Raw genomic sequence first — 16,521 nt, forward strand, 5'->3', positions numbered from 1 at the left:
CGACGAGCGCCAGTGTTGTCATTAGCGGGTTCCTCGTTGGAAATGTGTTTTTAAGCTTTTTGCCAAAGTCCCCGCGTTATTTTGAGGAACGAATATAGCTGCGGCTCGTAACCTCCGCCGTGAATGGAAACTTTGGACACGGAATAAGGTATTTGAACGGCACTGTGCCTCAGCAGCAGCGTTGAAGTCTTCCTAATTTGTTTTACATCTGTTTTTGCAGAACCTGACATGTCCAATTTTTGTGTGTGTGTTTTTTATGTCTTTGCAGATCTGACATGTTTCACAACAGCTCCCAGAGGAGATACTGGACATTTAACCGTGAGGATGAATTGGAGAAGAAAAGGTACAATGCCAACCAAAAGTTTCGTATGAAGGCCAAAGAAAGCGGGAAGGTAAATTAAAGAGAATGAAGTGATTATGATGTACGAGCTGTGCTGCTCATCGGTGTGAGCTGTTCCTTCACCTCATCTCCTCTGAGTCAGCCCGGCCTGAGCGAGTCCGTCTTCCTGGAGCGACATGAAGAAGACGTCTTGTTTCGACACTATGAGAGGAGGCTGCTGGACTTCTGCAACGCGTTCAAGCCTGCCATGCCCAAGTCTGTGGTGGTAAGCTTCTCGTCTCCGGTTCAACTTCTTCTCTGTGTTCATACTCATCTTCATCCGGGTCTCTGTCACAGGGCACAGCTGCCATGTACTTCAGGAGGTTCTACCTGAACAACTCCATCATGGAGTACCACCCCAGGATCATCATGTGAGTAGACCTGTAGCTTTGAGTTCATCCATCCATCTGCAGCCAGTCCACCACAGGGCAAACAGAGACTGTATGAAAAACATTTTCTGGGTGATTCTCTCTCTGTTATGCCCAGTGATGGTTTTCCCAACCTTGCTTTTTTCCTCGTGGTCAGTTGGGATGAAGCAGCAGCAACCCTAACTCAGACAAAGTGGGTGTTGCTGATGGATGGATGAATTAAAGTACCGATTTCGTTTCAGAAGTTCATACCAATGCAGTCTTGCTTTATCTGGCGAATAAGTCGTTCCACATTACCAATGTGGGTCAAATTTGTTGTTTTATCAGTTCAAACTTTAGGTTTCTTCCAGATGTGTACCTAGTCTCTACATTCAATGTGGCCAGTAGTTATTTTGATAAATTAGAGCCAAAAGTGTTGAATATTTTTCTTTCGGTCCATATTGAAAAAAGTGATGACTTTTAAAGTGTGAATCAGTCATTTTAGAAGTCTAAACATCTCTAAAACCTCTCCAACAATCCTGGAAAAATTCAAAGTTCAACAGTACTGACTCCTGGAACTTTGACTTTTTGAGCAGCATTAATTTTTTACAGAGCAAGACCCCTTTTTAAGCAGCTATATCTCAAAAAGAAAATGGTCAAAGGTTAAAACTTTGCACAGGCTGATTAATGTTACTTGGAAAAAAAATAATTTCTCTTCCACGTGATCAGTTGTGGAACATGTAATCATTTAGCCTGTTGCACGATGCATGTTACGTATTGTTTACTAATGATTCTTTGTGTCTTCGCCTCCTGGTTCTCCGGCTGGCTCCAGGCTGACGTGTGCCTACCTGTCCTGCAAAGTGGACGAGTTCAACGTGTCCAGCCTTCAGTTTGTGGGGAACCTTCTGCAGGAGACCCCGGCGGGGCAGGAGCGGGTTCTGGAGCAGATCCTGGAGTACGAGCTGCTGCTCATCCAGCAGCTCAATTTTCACCTGGTGGTGCACAACCCCTACAGGCCCATGGAGGGGCTGCTCATTGACCTCAAGGTGCGTGGCCTCCTGTGAAAACCGTAAACACAAAACTGTCCCAGCCCTCGAGAGCTCACCTGAGTTTGGTTTTCTTTGCCTAAACCAGACCAGATACCCCACACTGGAGAACCCAGAGTCTCTGAGGAGAGTGCCGACGACTTCCTGACCCAGGCGGCCATGACGGATGCGGGGCTGCTGTTCTCTCCCTCTCAGATCGCCCTGACGGCGATTCTAACAGCGCCTCCAGAGCCGGGCTCAGCATGGAGAGGTGGGTCAAATGGTCTCACACCAAAATATAAAACTGCTGTAAATCAGTTTCTAATCTACTGAATGACTTGGTAATTTGTTGCTTTCCAATGTGATAAAAAGAAGATTAACACTTAGATTATATAATAAACATCTAATTATTCAGAATGACCCTGTTTTCATCTTCTGTGTTCAGCTACCTGACTGAATGTTTGGGGCTGAGAGAAGATAAAGAGACTCTTTCAAAGATGTACGACTTAATGAGACGTGAGTGAACTGCAGCTCCAGCTTCTCACCACTAGATGGTGCAGTTGCGCTACCTGGCAGCTCGTGTTTGGGACATCATTCTTGTTGTTTTGGCAGGAATGAAAACTCTGCTGAAGAAGTATGAGCTTCCCAAACCAGAGGAGGTGAACGTGTACAAGCAGAGGCTGGAGAGGATCCATGCTGAGCTCAACACTTCCAGCAAGTAAGGAGATCACATGATCAAATGTTTAAATCATCAGCTGTTCAGACTCACAGATGCAGTCGAGGTCCCGTAGTCATAATGTAGCAACAGCTTTATTTTAGCCAGGTTGTCGTATCTAAGATGCAAAAGGTTCAAGGTTCAAAGTATCAGGTAGAAAAATAAGAAGGAACACGTCATCATCATCATCATCAGCTGTATGAAATACAGAAAGGAAGTACAACTGGAGGCCGACACCGTCCCACGCCACGCGGCCGCAGGGGACACCGGCGGGCTCGCTCGCCGTCGCTCGCCCGTGGCCAGTTGTCCGTTAACACTTGGTGAGGTCCGTGGTATCTTTTAAGTGCAACTACAGTAAACAGTTTGGTAAACTCGGGAGCGATGGCAGGCACAGATTTCAGACTGGAATCATCAGGAGGCACACAAGGCCAAACCCTTATGACTTATGACTGACGAAGGTGATCACATCTGTGCGTGGCTGCCTTCTCGGGGGAGGGGGTGGGGATCTACGTGAAAACAGTCGGTGCGGTACGTGTCCCGAGAGACGGCGAAGACGGACTGCAGATGCATGAAAAGCTTTCAGTTTACATCCAAGAAGGCATTGAGGGAGTTCAGGTGACGGCGGTTAGAGCAGCATATATGTAGGCCCACACACTAGAGGAAGGATCCGTTCAGGGTTAACATGCACAGGACGGGTTACAGAGCTCTCCTACCGTTACGCTATCGTTCGCTACTTCATACACAAACACAGTTTACTCCTACACAAGCCTAAGTGTATCATATCAACGAACAAAGCGGCATTAGAAAAGAAAGAAAGGAAGGAGTGTTCCCGTGCCGCGTGGAAGTTTTTACACAAAGACGTGGAAGTTCTCAATGGTTTCGGAGGAAGAGCTTATCATAAAATGGTGAGAGGAAGGTGAGTAGAAAGGGAGTTAAGGCTCGTGTCGTCTTGGAAAAGAGGTGCTATGTTTAAAATTCCCTGATGACAGCAGAAAACGCTACGTTAATGCTTTGGATCGCCTCCCCCTCCGATGTCACCTGCAAGTTCTGTTGTCCCAAGAGAGCAGCGGCCGGTCGGGGGCGCCGGGTCCGGCCCCGCCGCCCAGCAGTTCACTGTACCTCCCGCGTCCCGGAGGTCTCGGTGCGAACGACATCAGCACGCCGTCTGAAGCGTTTTGGAAAGGGCTTTGGAAGGACCGTATGCAGCAAGTGGGGTTTTTGTTTTTGTTTTTCTTTTTCCGTCGAGAACAGCCGTATTGCATTTGTACCCCCAGCAGGAATCTGGGGCCAATACGCTTAAAAGCACAAACTCACGCCAGTCCTCGGGAGTCGTGCACCGCACGGGAAGAGGCCTCACGCTTTGGCTGGCAGGCAGGCTGGCTGTGCGATCTCACTACAGCACTCTGATCTCAGGCGCAAATCCGTTTTTTTTTTTTAATTCTCACATTACCTGGATGGCAGCAGCCAGTGACATGATAGGTGCCTCTTGTCCTGTAAGATAAGCGGACAGGGGTTTGTGAACGGCGCGGGGCCGCCGGCCCACCCAGACTCCTCCTCAAGTCACACACGGGGGGTCACACTAGCTCTAGATGGACGACACAGGGGATTCGAGATGAGGTGGTGGAGGGCTCTACATCTACGGATAGGAGCCGTCATGGAGCGAGACGCGGCACAGGCCACCCACATGAGCGTGGACGATGGGGCGGGAGGGGTTCTGCTGCGTTCACCAACAGCTGCAGCTACTCGAAACGCCCAGTCGTGACTCACAAATGCACCCGCCAGACTAAATTTTACCACTCAGCTGCTCATAGTGAAATTATTTCTGCATTGCAGCAACGAAAGCGGGGATACGAAGAAGACGACCTTGGTGGCTAAAGAAGCACGGATTGCAGAAGAAGTAAGTTTCTTTTTTTCTCTTTTTTTCTTTAAGGTACAGTATGTAAGATTGAAGTAATGCCACTTCGGAGTCACTGTAGCATCCAGTCTGTCCGGAAACTTCAACCATTATGTATGTTTTTTGTAATTCAATCCTTTCAAACCTCATTTGGTCATTTTTCTTGTTTGTTTTGTCTCATAGCTTTCAGTTTAAGCTGCGTTAAAAACTGAATGTTACAAGCAATTTTACATATTGTACCTCCTAAATCAGTTTGTTTTTTTTTATTTCAGGAATGGACGGATGAAGATCTGATATGAGGCGTTGGTGATGAACATGTTCTGATGGTTTTCAGCAAATACAGCAGCCAGTTTACTGGGTTTCCTTAGTTCTGTGATAATAAAGATATTTTTTCTTACATGTTGCTCTGTCCGTAATACAATACCTTTCTCCGCCTTTTGCCAGGGGGACAATGAATGACTCCATAATCTACTTACAAAAACAGGTTTAATAAGTGCATGCATGTCCGATACAGTCTGTACTATTCCAAAAAAAAAAAAAAAAAAAAAAATTACTGCTGTAAACACTTTCATTTTACTTGGTTTCTGTGATTATGTGTCTGGCATTTTGGGGGAGTTTCAAAACAAGCCAAATAATCAAAGAAAAACAAAAGCTGATACAATTAAAGGGAAAAACAAAATTCAGCTCATCTCACTTATATACTCATGATTCCAGCAAGAGAATTTATTCATATAAAATAACCATATTCTTTCCTGAAAGAGTGTTCCAATCTAGACAAACAAAGAAAGGAAAAAAAAAAAAAGAACAACAGACATAAAAATGCTGGTTTTCAGCACTTTGCAGATATTGTCATAACTTAAAATAAATCAGTCACTAATTACAGTATAAAAAGCATTTCTCGCTCATATCCAGTTTCCAGTAAAGGGGGGACTGAGAGAACTCGCTTCTTCATGTCAGTTTTCTCACAGAGCGGGGGGTGGGTGGGTTACACTTTGGCAACTCGTGCTATCAAAACACGCCGCGGGTACAAAGAATCCTTTTGAAATCTGAATATTTGGCCCTCGTGATGAAGGGAAATGAAATGTACCCGAGTCAGATCATAAACACAGTTTATAAGGGGGAAAAAAAAAAAAATAGGTTTCTTGTGCATACAGCTGTCAGTCACTATTTATTTTTTGTTTTGATTTTCTTTTTTTAAAGTACTCTACTGCGTTTCTTGTACTCAGCTGCTGTTGTTGCATAGCTCTCTTGTGGTGAACAAGACACTATGGCTGGTGGGAGGTGGGTGGGGATGGGCGGGGACCGTCGGAGGAACACAGGATGGAGGGTGGTGGGCTGGTTGCCATGGTGATGAGGGCAGAGCATGCTAGGTCTCCTCTGGGCTGCACTCCGGCGCGGGGGATGGGGGAGATGTGAGGTGGGGAGGAGGGGAGGAGGAGGGGGGTGGCAGTACTACCTGTTGCTGTTGGACATGGCGTACTGAGCCTGCTTCTGCTGGAGCAGCTCTGTGATGGCCAGCAGCTTTTTCAACACGTGCGGCGGAGAGAGAGAGAGAGAGACCAGAGTGAGGCCGGGCTGCTGGGAAGGCAGGGGCGGGGCGGGGCGGAGCCGGGCGGCCGCCGGTTTCCCTCACCTGCTGGGCGCCCCTCTCGTTGCTCAGCGTCCGGAGCTCGTCCGCTGGCGTGGCGCAGAGCTCGTGCAGCGCGGCCAGGTCCCGGGACAGGTCCATCGAGAGGTCCGTCCTAAGTGCTCTGTGGCTTCGGGGCGGTCGGGGACTTCTGGAGACGGCGAAACAGAGCGGCGGCCGCATCAGTGCAAGTATCGTTTGTTCTCTTTATCAATGCATCAGACGAAACACATCAAACAAATATGAAGTCAGTCTCTTCTTAACACTTCAACTTTTAAAATAATTTATATGACTATTATCATCAATTTCGAAACCCGACAGCTGACTCACCCCTAACTCATCCAGAAACATGATCATCCGGGTTTTGTTGTTTTTGATGAAGGGTTTACGCCCTCCATGTAGGGCTCCTGATGGGGAACAGACACACAGCTCACGCGTACTGACATCAAACAAACACACACACACCTCTCTGCAGATCAGAGACGGTTTGATACCTTGGCACCAAATTCAACAGGTTGGCCAGATTCTGCACCGATTTTGGCCACCAGCGTGAGCGTCCTGCTCGCCGTTGACGATGGAGGATCTGCGGAGCCAAACGGAGGATTGGAACACGTTCAATAAGACAAGTGTAAAGATTGTGTGTGTCAAGTGTGTGTAAATGATGCTCACCTGCAATGATGTTGAACATTCTGGGGTTGAGGATGGCGGGGACAGATCAGCCTCAGAAAGACGAAGCCGCTAGAAAGGAAGGAAGGAAGTCAGACGAGAATAAGGATTCAGGATTTCATCATTACTGTTGTTAAGGTCCTCTTCTATTAACTTTCTAAACATGTTTATTCTGTTTTATTGACATTTTGCAAACATTTTATATTTTCTGATAAATCCTGATAACAAATGTCTTTTTTATTCAGCCTTATATAGTTATTTCATATTTTTCTGATTTTGTTCTGAGGCACTTTTTTAGAAATAACATAGAAATATGCAAAGACGAAGATTTTAATCATTAATACAATACAGCAACAAACTAAAGGAAAAATCAAAAGTGGAATACAAACAAAGATGAATACAAAACCCATCGACTGAAAGAAAAGAAAAAACAAACTCAACAGAACAGAGAAAATAAAGAATCACTGATTTGATTGTTAAACAGAGAATTAAAAGGATTTTAAAGTGAAATTAATAAAAATACTAATAAATCAACCCAGAGATCCTCAGTTCTTTAGTTTTTAATCATACAGTAGAAAAACAGTTTCTTCTATAAATAATGACTAGACAGGAGGTTTCCGTACCTGACGACTCTTGTCCTCATGGTGGTGTTGGTCGGCCACTTCTGCTGCACAGACTTCTGCAGGCATCCGTAGATGAACCTCAGCGTCCTGCGGGGGTCACAGACGTTTGGCTTTCTGTCTGAACGGCTACGTACAGAGGAAAACGATCCTCTCAGAATGTGAGCTTACGGCGGTAAGATCTCCGCAGCCATGAAGATCTTCTCCACCAGCTCGGACAGGATGTTGAGGAGATTGGCCAGGTTCAAGTTCACGTCCTCGTTCTTCTCCAGCTTGGAAGGGTTCAACTTTAAAACCAAAGAAACGGGGAAACTGTGAATTCTGCTGCGTGGCATTTGTGCTCAGCTGTGCTGTAAAATGTCCAGTTTGACGTCAGGGGTCATTCAGAGTCGCGGATCTTCACCTCGCAGGGGACTGTTTGCTCTCCATGATTTTGAGGATGGTGTCTTTGAGGCGTGGTGGACGAAGGGCGTGGCGGTGGCCTTCATGTACTGCTCATCAGGGTGCTGGCCAGCGTGGTGGCTCGGAACAGCGTGGGTGGCTTCGTCTGCCAAACAAAGAGGTTAATCCAGATGTGTGTCCACGTCTACAGGATCTTTCTCGCCGAATTTGAAGTTTCCCGTCCTGCTGTGTGAGATTCTCACCTTCCACGTTAATCTCTCGTCGTTGATGTTTCGGAGCACGGGGGCTTCGGCCTTCGCGTGTCTGAAAGATCCGCAGCAGGAGGCTCGCCAGTAAGGTGCGTTCCTGGCCGCACACGTGGCCAGAGCGTAGATGACGTGAACTCCTTCTGCAGGATCATCTGCGGCGCACACACACACACACATCGGTCGGGATGTCAACGAGAGAGAGAGAGGAGAGAGCGGAGCGATTAAGAAACCAATGCAATCAAAAGCAACTTTCGGGCGAGTCAGACCTCCTTGAATTCGCTGTACTCCTCCTCGGGCATGATCTTCTCCATTGAGTAGCGGGCGCGGACGCGCAGGGGAGCCCGTCTCCGATGCCCTTCAGGGGGCGTGGGGGCTGAGAGGGAACCACTCGTCAATCATCTGGCCCTTCTGCAGACGGTTCAGCTGGCAGCGCATGAACACTGAGCGGCAGGGAAAATGAGGCGTCCCAGGAAGCGGGGAAAGAGAAGACGTGTGCAACAAATGGGACAGAAGTGAGGAGGACTGCCGAGACCAGGACGCCGCTTCTTTAGAGTTTGTTGACATACTCACAGATGTCACTTTCTTTGCTCTTTTTCGTTTTGTTGCTCAAACTGATTTCAAATCGGTTTGATTTCACTCGACAGTCACTGAAAACAACAGAGAACATTATCAACTCTACCTAAAGAGGATTAACATACGCTGGAGAGGGAAGAGTGAGATGAATTTAAATTTGCGTACTCGAAAATGAAACTCCTCGGTGAAGACGGGGTTCTGCCCTCCCTCGGGTGCGTTTTGGCGACCTGGACACTGTTAGGTAGATGTTGCAGTAGGGGTTGGTGAATACTTGACCGGCAGCTTGTGGGCCTCCTCGACGTAGAGGACCAGGCTGCTCCACCTGAGAGGAGGCGGGATTATAACCAACGGCATGTACTCCATCCGATGATGTGAGAACAAACTTCTGGACACGTACCTGTCTGAGCCTCTTGTTGAAGTGGGCTGAGTGGTTTTCCTTAGGTTACTACAGAAGGTTTGAAGGCATTTCATCCAGTCCTGCAAAAGCAGAGCAGAATCAGAACACCGGAGAGACACTGGCTCGTGCGCTCTACACTCACACTGGATGACTTTTCGACTTTTCGAATGGTGTGGCTGTGGGACAATAAACCTAATTCAACATGTGTGCTTAGAAGGGTTACCTTCAGCTCGGAGTAAAACCAGATTTTAACTGTCAAATCTTGTTTTCTCTGTTAGTTAAAAATGATTGAGTGCCTAAAGGTAAAAGCTTGAGAGCAACCGACGTCTTAACTCCTCTTCAGAATCAATAAGAATATTTTCATCTGCTCCAGTCCTGCTTTGTGACTAACAGAAACATATTATCCTTGACCTTCAGTCTACTTATGCTGTCATTTGCATGATGCAGCTCAAACGGCAGCTCAGAGGGTTGAGATTAGACTCTAACAGCGAGACAACAGCACCACCATGAGGTCAACGCAGAAGTTACATGATAACCCGATGTGCAGGTCCTATCATGTTTATTGTTGTTTACAGATTAAATTCTGACTGCTGGTGCTGCATCACTTCACACTTCACACTGGTTTCTTTTGTTAGAGTTTCTAGTCTTTAGTATCAGGATCTCCTCATAGGAGGGTTGGAAAAAAGAAGAAAAAAAGCAGGTTCCAAGCTTTCTGAGCTCCGCTCATTCCTCCAGCAGACGGAGTTTTTTTTTTTCTGGACTTGGCATCAGCAGAAAACACACACACACACCTGTTTTTACAAGAAGTTCTGATCTTTTTCATTACCTGCGCCTGTTCTGGAGCGTCTCCCGCAAAGTAGAATATGTACTGCTCCTCACTAAAGTGCTGGACAACAATTTGGAAACAGTTGGCCTGGAGGAATAAAGAAAAAACAAAAGCATTTAAATGACTTTGTGTTCCAGTTTACACAGTCAACTTTCTCTTCAAGCTGCATATTCCCACTCAGGAGCGTTCCCACGTCTCACCTGCCAAACAGACTGTCATGCACACCATACACTGAGCACACGCTGAGGTCGATCAGCCCTTTGGGTTTGGTGGCTCTCTCTTTTCGCTTTCAAAATAGATGAGTTGTGCATCGTTGCCCTCCAGGATGAAGTAGAGGTTCTTCCACCGTTTGCCTTTGCCTGCAGAATAATACAATAAATCAAAGTTCACATCCTGACAGCCCCAAACACAAAAACCAAACCACATTATTTTTATAAAAAAACAGTTCAAGTGTCAATGACATGTACCTTTATTGAACCAGAGGTAGCCTTTCTTGACAATATTTTTGTAGAAAGCGGTCTTTTGTTTTCCGTCTGATAGTGTTATAAATTTCTCTCCCATCCACTGTGTCCGTCAGCACTTGTTCCTGCTGCTGCGATATAAACACACAAAAAATGAAGCCATTGTGGTCATAATCAAGAGTGTTTAACCGGCAAGGAAATCCTGGTGATTTTCTTTATTGTTACTTGTAAATCCCAACAGCTGCTACAAATAAATATATTTTGCAAAAAAAAAAAAAAAAAACTGAAGAGAATCAATCATTTAAGTAAAAAATACCAGTTACTGTGCTCACCTGCACTGAAACGGGCTCTTTCAGGTTGTAGCCCTCAACGATCTGCTCGTTCTTGTAATGGTCAATAATGTCATCACACTGCAGGCAAGAAAGTCAGTTTGAAAAAATCCCACACTGACCGTATAGGTATTTATTTCTCTCTGTGGGAAACACACCTGTTGTAGTACCTCCCCCCCATCATGTACTGATTGTTGGGGGTGGGGGAAGATCTTAAACCTTTGGATGTTTTCATTGGTGCGAAAAAAGAGGAGTAGTCCCCAGGTGTGTTGTCTGACGGCCGGACGAGAAAACTGCACACCCTGGCCAACTGTGGAAGCAGCGGGAGCACAGGAATCGGGGCGGGTTCTGATAAATGGACTTTGATGTTCACAATGCATCGCTGACAAAGAGAATCCACGGCCGTGTCTCCGATGAATAATAACTTTGGCCTAATGAAAGGAGAAGAGAAATGGTACCTGTCATCAGGAGGTTGTAGGCCTCCTGCTTCGTGATCTTCCCGTGATACCAGCTGTAGAAGATACGACAAGAACAACGGCAAAAAAGAGACAAACACCGTTGAATTTACTCAATCAGCTGAACACAGCTCATTCTGCCAGAGCGTCCTCCAAGACCAAAAAAAGTCAGCGGCGGACATTCATCAGTGTCGAAACGGTGTTGGCACAGTGAAACACTACTGTATGCAAATACATCAAAAGACAAATAAAATAAACGCGGCACAGTTTAATTTGTCACAATTGAAAATGTGCCATGGCTGAAGGACATAGAAAACAGTGACTCAGTGCTCCGTCATGCTGCTCAGCCTGTTAAAGCAGAAATGAAAACAGCACCTATATCCTGAGGACAAAAGCAGAAATCGGCTGTGTGCGCCAAACAATAAGCATAAAACCAGCAGGTCGGATATAAACACATGTTGCAACAAAGCAAAGATGAAGAACAGGTTGTAGAATCAGTGCTAATTGTGAACAGTGGAACTTCTCTCCGTACAACTTTTATTTGCTGCGGTGGTTTATTCATTATTGATTCCACATTGTGTCAAAAAGAGGAAAAAACAAAATGTAACATGCAACATAACTTACACTTTTCCCTCATGTGGATCCTCCTCCCGGCCCTGAAAAGCAAACAGAAATCTATCAATACACCAATAACTACAGTCTGGAGGTTTCCATGACCTCTCACGCTCCATCGTTATTGGCTTTGTGGCCATATTGTGGGTTGCGGGCTGTTGATACTGCAGACCTGAGGGCCGCATGTGGCCCTTTGACTGGTAACAAAATGACAAATCAGGAATCCAGTGGACACCAGCGTTTATAAAACAGGAAGTACAATTAATTTTCTTTTATCTACAAGTTGGTAGTGTACATAAAATATGCTTGTTGCTGCCCCTTTATCCACTTTCATTGTTTGAGCCACTTCTGTTATTGAAAAAAAAGCTGATGTGTAAACACAGAGATTGTTCTTAAGGGATGCATTCAGATTGAGTAGAAATTATGGCTCCAGTCATCTTTTTTTATGCGGCCCCCTTGGGAAAATTAATTGCCCACCCCTGCTGTAGAGCTTTCACTCTGCACTTAACTGCGCATTGCTGGTTTCACTGGCGATGAAGGAAAGCACTCATTTAACCAGATTTAAAGCCAAATCACTCTGTAATTGCAAATATTGAACCTGTTTTGAAGTTAAATTATAAATATAATACGTGTTGCTCAAATGAAAGTGAATTTAGAGGCATGAAGTCGAATCTTTACAACACGTGAATAGCATCAATTTCCTTAATCCACAAAAACAAGTTCTACACCTCATTCAATTGAATGCGCAGCTTCCACAGTTTTTTTTTTTTTTTTTGTGTTACTGCATCAGTTTGACGATTCCTCTTGAAATTAGTGGTTCCAGCTGTTCCTCATTGTGCACGACTCACCACTTCCTCCACCAGGTCCTCCACGATGAGCCCCTGCTCCTCCGTTCGGACGTTGGTCACCCACATCCAGCCATCGTCCAGTTCATTGTGAACAATAAACATGTCCCCTTTCAGGAAACTGCAGACACAGTCGGTTCAGTCCAAATTATTGCTGGAAAACAGTCTCGCCAATAACTCTCTATTTCAGGACAATCTCTCAAAAAGTAGCACAAGAACTCAAGTTTGCAGCCAGTTTTTAACCACTACTGTTTCGCTGACATTTTTCAGAATTGCTGCCAACAGTGACTTTTCTACTACTTGGAAATAGAATTATTTAGTCAAGTTTAAAAGCTCTTGATGTTATTTTATGTGTTCAAGTTTGTGCTTGTATTGCTACAGGTTTATATCATCTATTATATGAAATACATTTGACTTTTTCTAAACTTGAACTTCTGTTTTTGTTTGTGCTTTGAGTTGCATCAGTTTTCTCCCATTCAAATTGGTCTTGCTTTTTTTCAAGACACTACTAACCTTGACCATGATAACTCGGGTTCTGTAAAGTGTCCCAACTTGCAGAATCTATCTGCTGTAGAATCTAATTCCAATGCAGCGCCAGCAGGTGTCTCCTGTGGCTCACGGCCTCCGAGGTAGACGTTGCATGACTCTCTGTTCGGCTAAGCCCGTGGCTCGCTGGCAGGCTCAGCATTGAGGTTGACTTGAGACAGATGTTTATCAGATTTAGGAAATCGGGGATAGCTGGGATCATCAGTAAGTGTGCCTACTGCGCTTATGACAGGAACAAGACTGTTTTTCAATAACAAGTCAGAAGATGTGCTTTCCAGGCTGCCGCAGAATCAAAGGGAACCGGGCTGCTCTTTGTGAGCAATTTAGGCAAAACTATTATTTTTCTAAGCCTCTGACATCAACGATGCTCTTGTGCGTCTGCAGGATTACGGCTCTCATTTAGAAAAGTACTTTTCAGAAAGCGCCTCTTTGAATATGAGGGTCTTGTTGCATGAATCCGAGACAAATACATTTAATTTGCTTACCTGATCTCATCAGTATCTGGCACTTTGGTGTATGGAAGTATGGCCCTGACTCTCCTCCTGTCTTCTACAGGCTGTGAAAACACCAAGAATAAAAAAAAACCTTATTCTTAAGACTTGACCTGCCAGACTCACATCCATGTTAAATGCCTCAATTATTTTACAGAATCAAGTATTCTACTACAACTCCCACAGGGAGAGCTCACACCCGGTTAAAAAACATAATTAGCATTAGCCAGAGCTTTAAACAGCTCTGATACTGCCTGAAGGCAAAAGGGGGAAGAAAAAAAAAAAAAAAGAAAAAAGAAAAAGGAAGATCTGAAGATACTCCCGCGTTCAATGAGCAACTGGCTGAAGAGAGGAATCGAGATTGAATTCGAGTTATCTGAAAGGCGTGCACGTTTTCACACACCTTTCAACCCCAGCACATTTTACCAGATCAAAGAACTTCTGTGAGTCCCTTTTTTCAGGAAATGAGGTTTCATTATGCACACATTACTGCTGATTGTCACATTTTGAGTGCTTTTAGCACATATATATATAAAAAAAAAAAAGCTGTGAAGTTTCGACAGATATCTAAGAGAGACTTTTTTTTCTCTCCGCCCTCAAAGGAACATAGACTTTTAACCCACTCGGTATTGGTGATCCATACTGATAGCCAAGCTCTATCAAATATTATTATGAATGCTTCTAATTAGGGCTGGGGAATAAAACTCAATACAATTCTCGGTCAAAGTCACAAACAAACTGGAACACATCCACTTGGTTAACCACCAGCTGCACAAATAAACACGAACTCTCCAGAAAACTAGTGAGAAAGCGGCATGCATTAAAATACTCGGGAGGTTTAAACCAGATGTGTCAAACTCGTTTTAGTTCAGAGGAAACCTAGAGGGGGTCAGACCAGTGAAATGGCCGCATAATGAGGCACAAACATCCACAAATCCAAACGTTTCAGCGCATATTAATAGAACACATGCATGAAAAGTAATATCTTGAAAATAAGTGCAATTTAAACATCATGATGATATGTGAGCTGATGAAGAATCTGTCATTTGTGCGGTGCCGTCGGTAGATCATGCCCATCACCCAAAAGCACTAGACACTTCCTTTACAAATATGTCATTGTTTTTTTTTTTTTTTGGTCTCCATGTTGGTTCTCTCTGCAAACTTGAGATGTGAGAGGGTGCGAGCGTGAAGGGAGGGGCGGGCCGCGAGCACAGCTCGCTTCAGAGTGAGAGAGGCTGCAGGCAGGCGAGAAATGGGGAAACGCAATTCTCAAAACGATTATTTCAATGTAAAAAGCTACATTACTATAAACAATACTGTATTTTTCAGTATCTAATGTTAGGAAAATGTCAAGATTTCTTACATTTCAACATAATTTCAACCCAGTTCTATATGTCACTGTCTAATTTCTGTCTTTCTTATGAATAACAGATTTATTTCATACTGCTCAATTCAAGCTCACATGACATCTTAGGCCAATTCAGAGTTTCCTGAGATCTTTCAATCAGGTATATTTCACATGGTGAAGTGGGTTGTCTGCCATTCTTAAGGGTTTCGGTTTGATCCCCCATCATTCCATATGTTGAAGTGTCCTAGAGCAAGAGACACTGACAAGACACCCAGTGAAAGGACTGAGAGCCTTGCATGGCGGCTGCCTCCACTGGCGTGTGAAGGGCTGCATGTAACTAACACTGTAAAGCACTCTGGGAGCTGTTAAATCTGGGAAAAAGCCGTATATAAGTGAACCCTATTCCCCATTTTACCACAACACCTAACCTGAAGGTATCGGCTAATGATATGTCACATAAGATGAAAAGGGTTCAAAATACACTAGAGGAGAATATAGTTCATAAACAACGATTTACAGTGAATTCAGCCTCCCTGTGCTTGTTATACTGCAGCCTGATATTTGCGTCTCACAGTGAATAAATTTCTTTTTACTGAATGATCTTAATAGAGCACCCCATAATAAGTGAGAATGACATTTTAAAATGTTTGCAATTGCCTTGAGTGAGAAAATCAAGTATTTAGATCCTCTACAAAGACATTGAGCTTACATGGCTCCCACTTTCCTTCATCACTGCTGAGATGTTTTGACACCAATTGCAGACCCCTTGTAGTTAAATAAACTGTATATCATTTGAAACAAGGTTGGCCACACGCAATAAAAAGCCTATTCCAGTTTTTCATATCTTTGCAAACATTTCAGGAGCACTGTGTTCAATTTGTCGTTTCGGTGGATTGATAAATTACTAAGAAGACAAACGTAAATCGATTTCACTTTCTGGCGAAAGATACAGTCTCCACACGTTCTATTTTAACAACACTGGAAGTGTTGTGGTGCCTGCTCGACGCTCAGACTCACCTCGGGAGGCGCCACTGGTGAAAGCAGTTTCTCTCCTTTTAGTAGGCAAGACACATAGCTGTAGTAACCAATCAGGTCTGATAGAGAGGAGAACCGCCGCCCCCCAATGTAGTAGTCCCCACACATGGCGATTATCCTGTTGGAAACAAAACAGGTAATAAACGAGCCGAGCACTTTTTGATAATGAAGTCATCACTGAACAGTGAAGACAAAGAAAAATGTGCCTTTTAATTTAGTCGAAATGTCTGCATGCAAGTATATTTTTCTATCCCTGCAAATGAAAAACAGCTTGTAGAAGACTAAAGATTGATGTCATATTACAATCCTTCAATCTGGGAGAAATGGTTCATGTCTATTGAAAGAGGACGTCAGACAATGACAGAAATAGAAAGAAGACAAACAATGTTTTACAGAGCTACAAATCCAAAATCTATACCTGAAATCGGAATGGATCTGACTGAGGGTTTGAAACAGGCTCACTTCCATCGTGTAAAATCACAAGTTCTCATCCTTTGGAAATGATATCACCTCATTAACCGTTCGGTTGGTACATTCCCATTTAATCCTTCCACTTCATCACTGCTCGTATTAAAATGAGCCTATGTGCTTAAACCCTTTGAAGAACAGGGTGGCACATCCTCTGACCTGGATTTAAAGGAGGCGCTCTTCACCTTCACTGTACGATCTGCACTGTTCAT

The 16,521-nt window shown here is 44.4% G+C and overlaps 2 protein-coding genes across 2 annotated transcripts in view; one reads left to right on the plus strand and one right to left on the minus strand.

Moving 5' to 3' along the window:
- ccnh (cyclin H) lies at positions 1–5,158 on the plus strand. Its single transcript, XM_030104226.1, is given in 12 exon segments — positions 1–148; positions 269–392; positions 483–605; positions 677–750; positions 1,559–1,772; positions 1,861–1,900; positions 1,903–1,986; positions 1,989–2,022; positions 2,197–2,267; positions 2,364–2,469; positions 4,300–4,363; positions 4,633–5,158. Coding segments are annotated over 11 exon segments (954 nt in total). The 5' UTR covers positions 1–148; positions 269–275; the 3' UTR covers positions 4,660–5,158.
- The window catches only part of rasa1a (RAS p21 protein activator (GTPase activating protein) 1a), a 25,351-nt gene continuing 13,799 nt past the window's right edge, over positions 4,970–16,521 (minus strand). Inside the window, 40 exon segments of the mRNA XM_030104227.1 lie at positions 4,970–5,897; positions 5,995–6,086; positions 6,089–6,135; positions 6,314–6,373; positions 6,376–6,394; positions 6,482–6,570; positions 6,657–6,696; positions 6,698–6,725; positions 7,277–7,363; positions 7,445–7,560; positions 7,677–7,682; positions 7,685–7,728; positions 7,731–7,772; positions 7,775–7,820; positions 7,918–7,983; positions 7,985–8,037; positions 8,040–8,057; positions 8,060–8,075; positions 8,190–8,258; positions 8,260–8,363; positions 8,494–8,570; positions 8,662–8,737; positions 8,740–8,766; positions 8,769–8,818; positions 8,894–8,973; positions 9,720–9,806; positions 9,913–9,996; positions 9,999–10,078; positions 10,187–10,235; positions 10,237–10,311; positions 10,513–10,590; position 10,626; positions 10,668–10,717; positions 10,719–10,762; positions 10,765–10,818; positions 10,968–11,020; positions 11,589–11,620; positions 12,425–12,542; positions 13,453–13,523; positions 15,824–15,959. Coding sequence (XP_029960087.1) covers positions 5,813–5,897; positions 5,995–6,086; positions 6,089–6,135; positions 6,314–6,373; positions 6,376–6,394; positions 6,482–6,570; positions 6,657–6,696; positions 6,698–6,725; positions 7,277–7,363; positions 7,445–7,560; positions 7,677–7,682; positions 7,685–7,728; positions 7,731–7,772; positions 7,775–7,820; positions 7,918–7,983; positions 7,985–8,037; positions 8,040–8,057; positions 8,060–8,075; positions 8,190–8,258; positions 8,260–8,363; positions 8,494–8,570; positions 8,662–8,737; positions 8,740–8,766; positions 8,769–8,818; positions 8,894–8,973; positions 9,720–9,806; positions 9,913–9,996; positions 9,999–10,078; positions 10,187–10,235; positions 10,237–10,311; positions 10,513–10,590; position 10,626; positions 10,668–10,717; positions 10,719–10,762; positions 10,765–10,818; positions 10,968–11,020; positions 11,589–11,620; positions 12,425–12,542; positions 13,453–13,523; positions 15,824–15,959 — 2,449 coding nt within the window. The 3' untranslated portion in view covers positions 4,970–5,812.

The sequence above is a fragment of the Salarias fasciatus genome, chromosome 12 (genome assembly GCF_902148845.1).
Source record: "Salarias fasciatus chromosome 12, fSalaFa1.1, whole genome shotgun sequence".
Lineage (NCBI taxonomy): Eukaryota > Metazoa > Chordata > Actinopteri > Blenniiformes > Blenniidae > Salarias > Salarias fasciatus.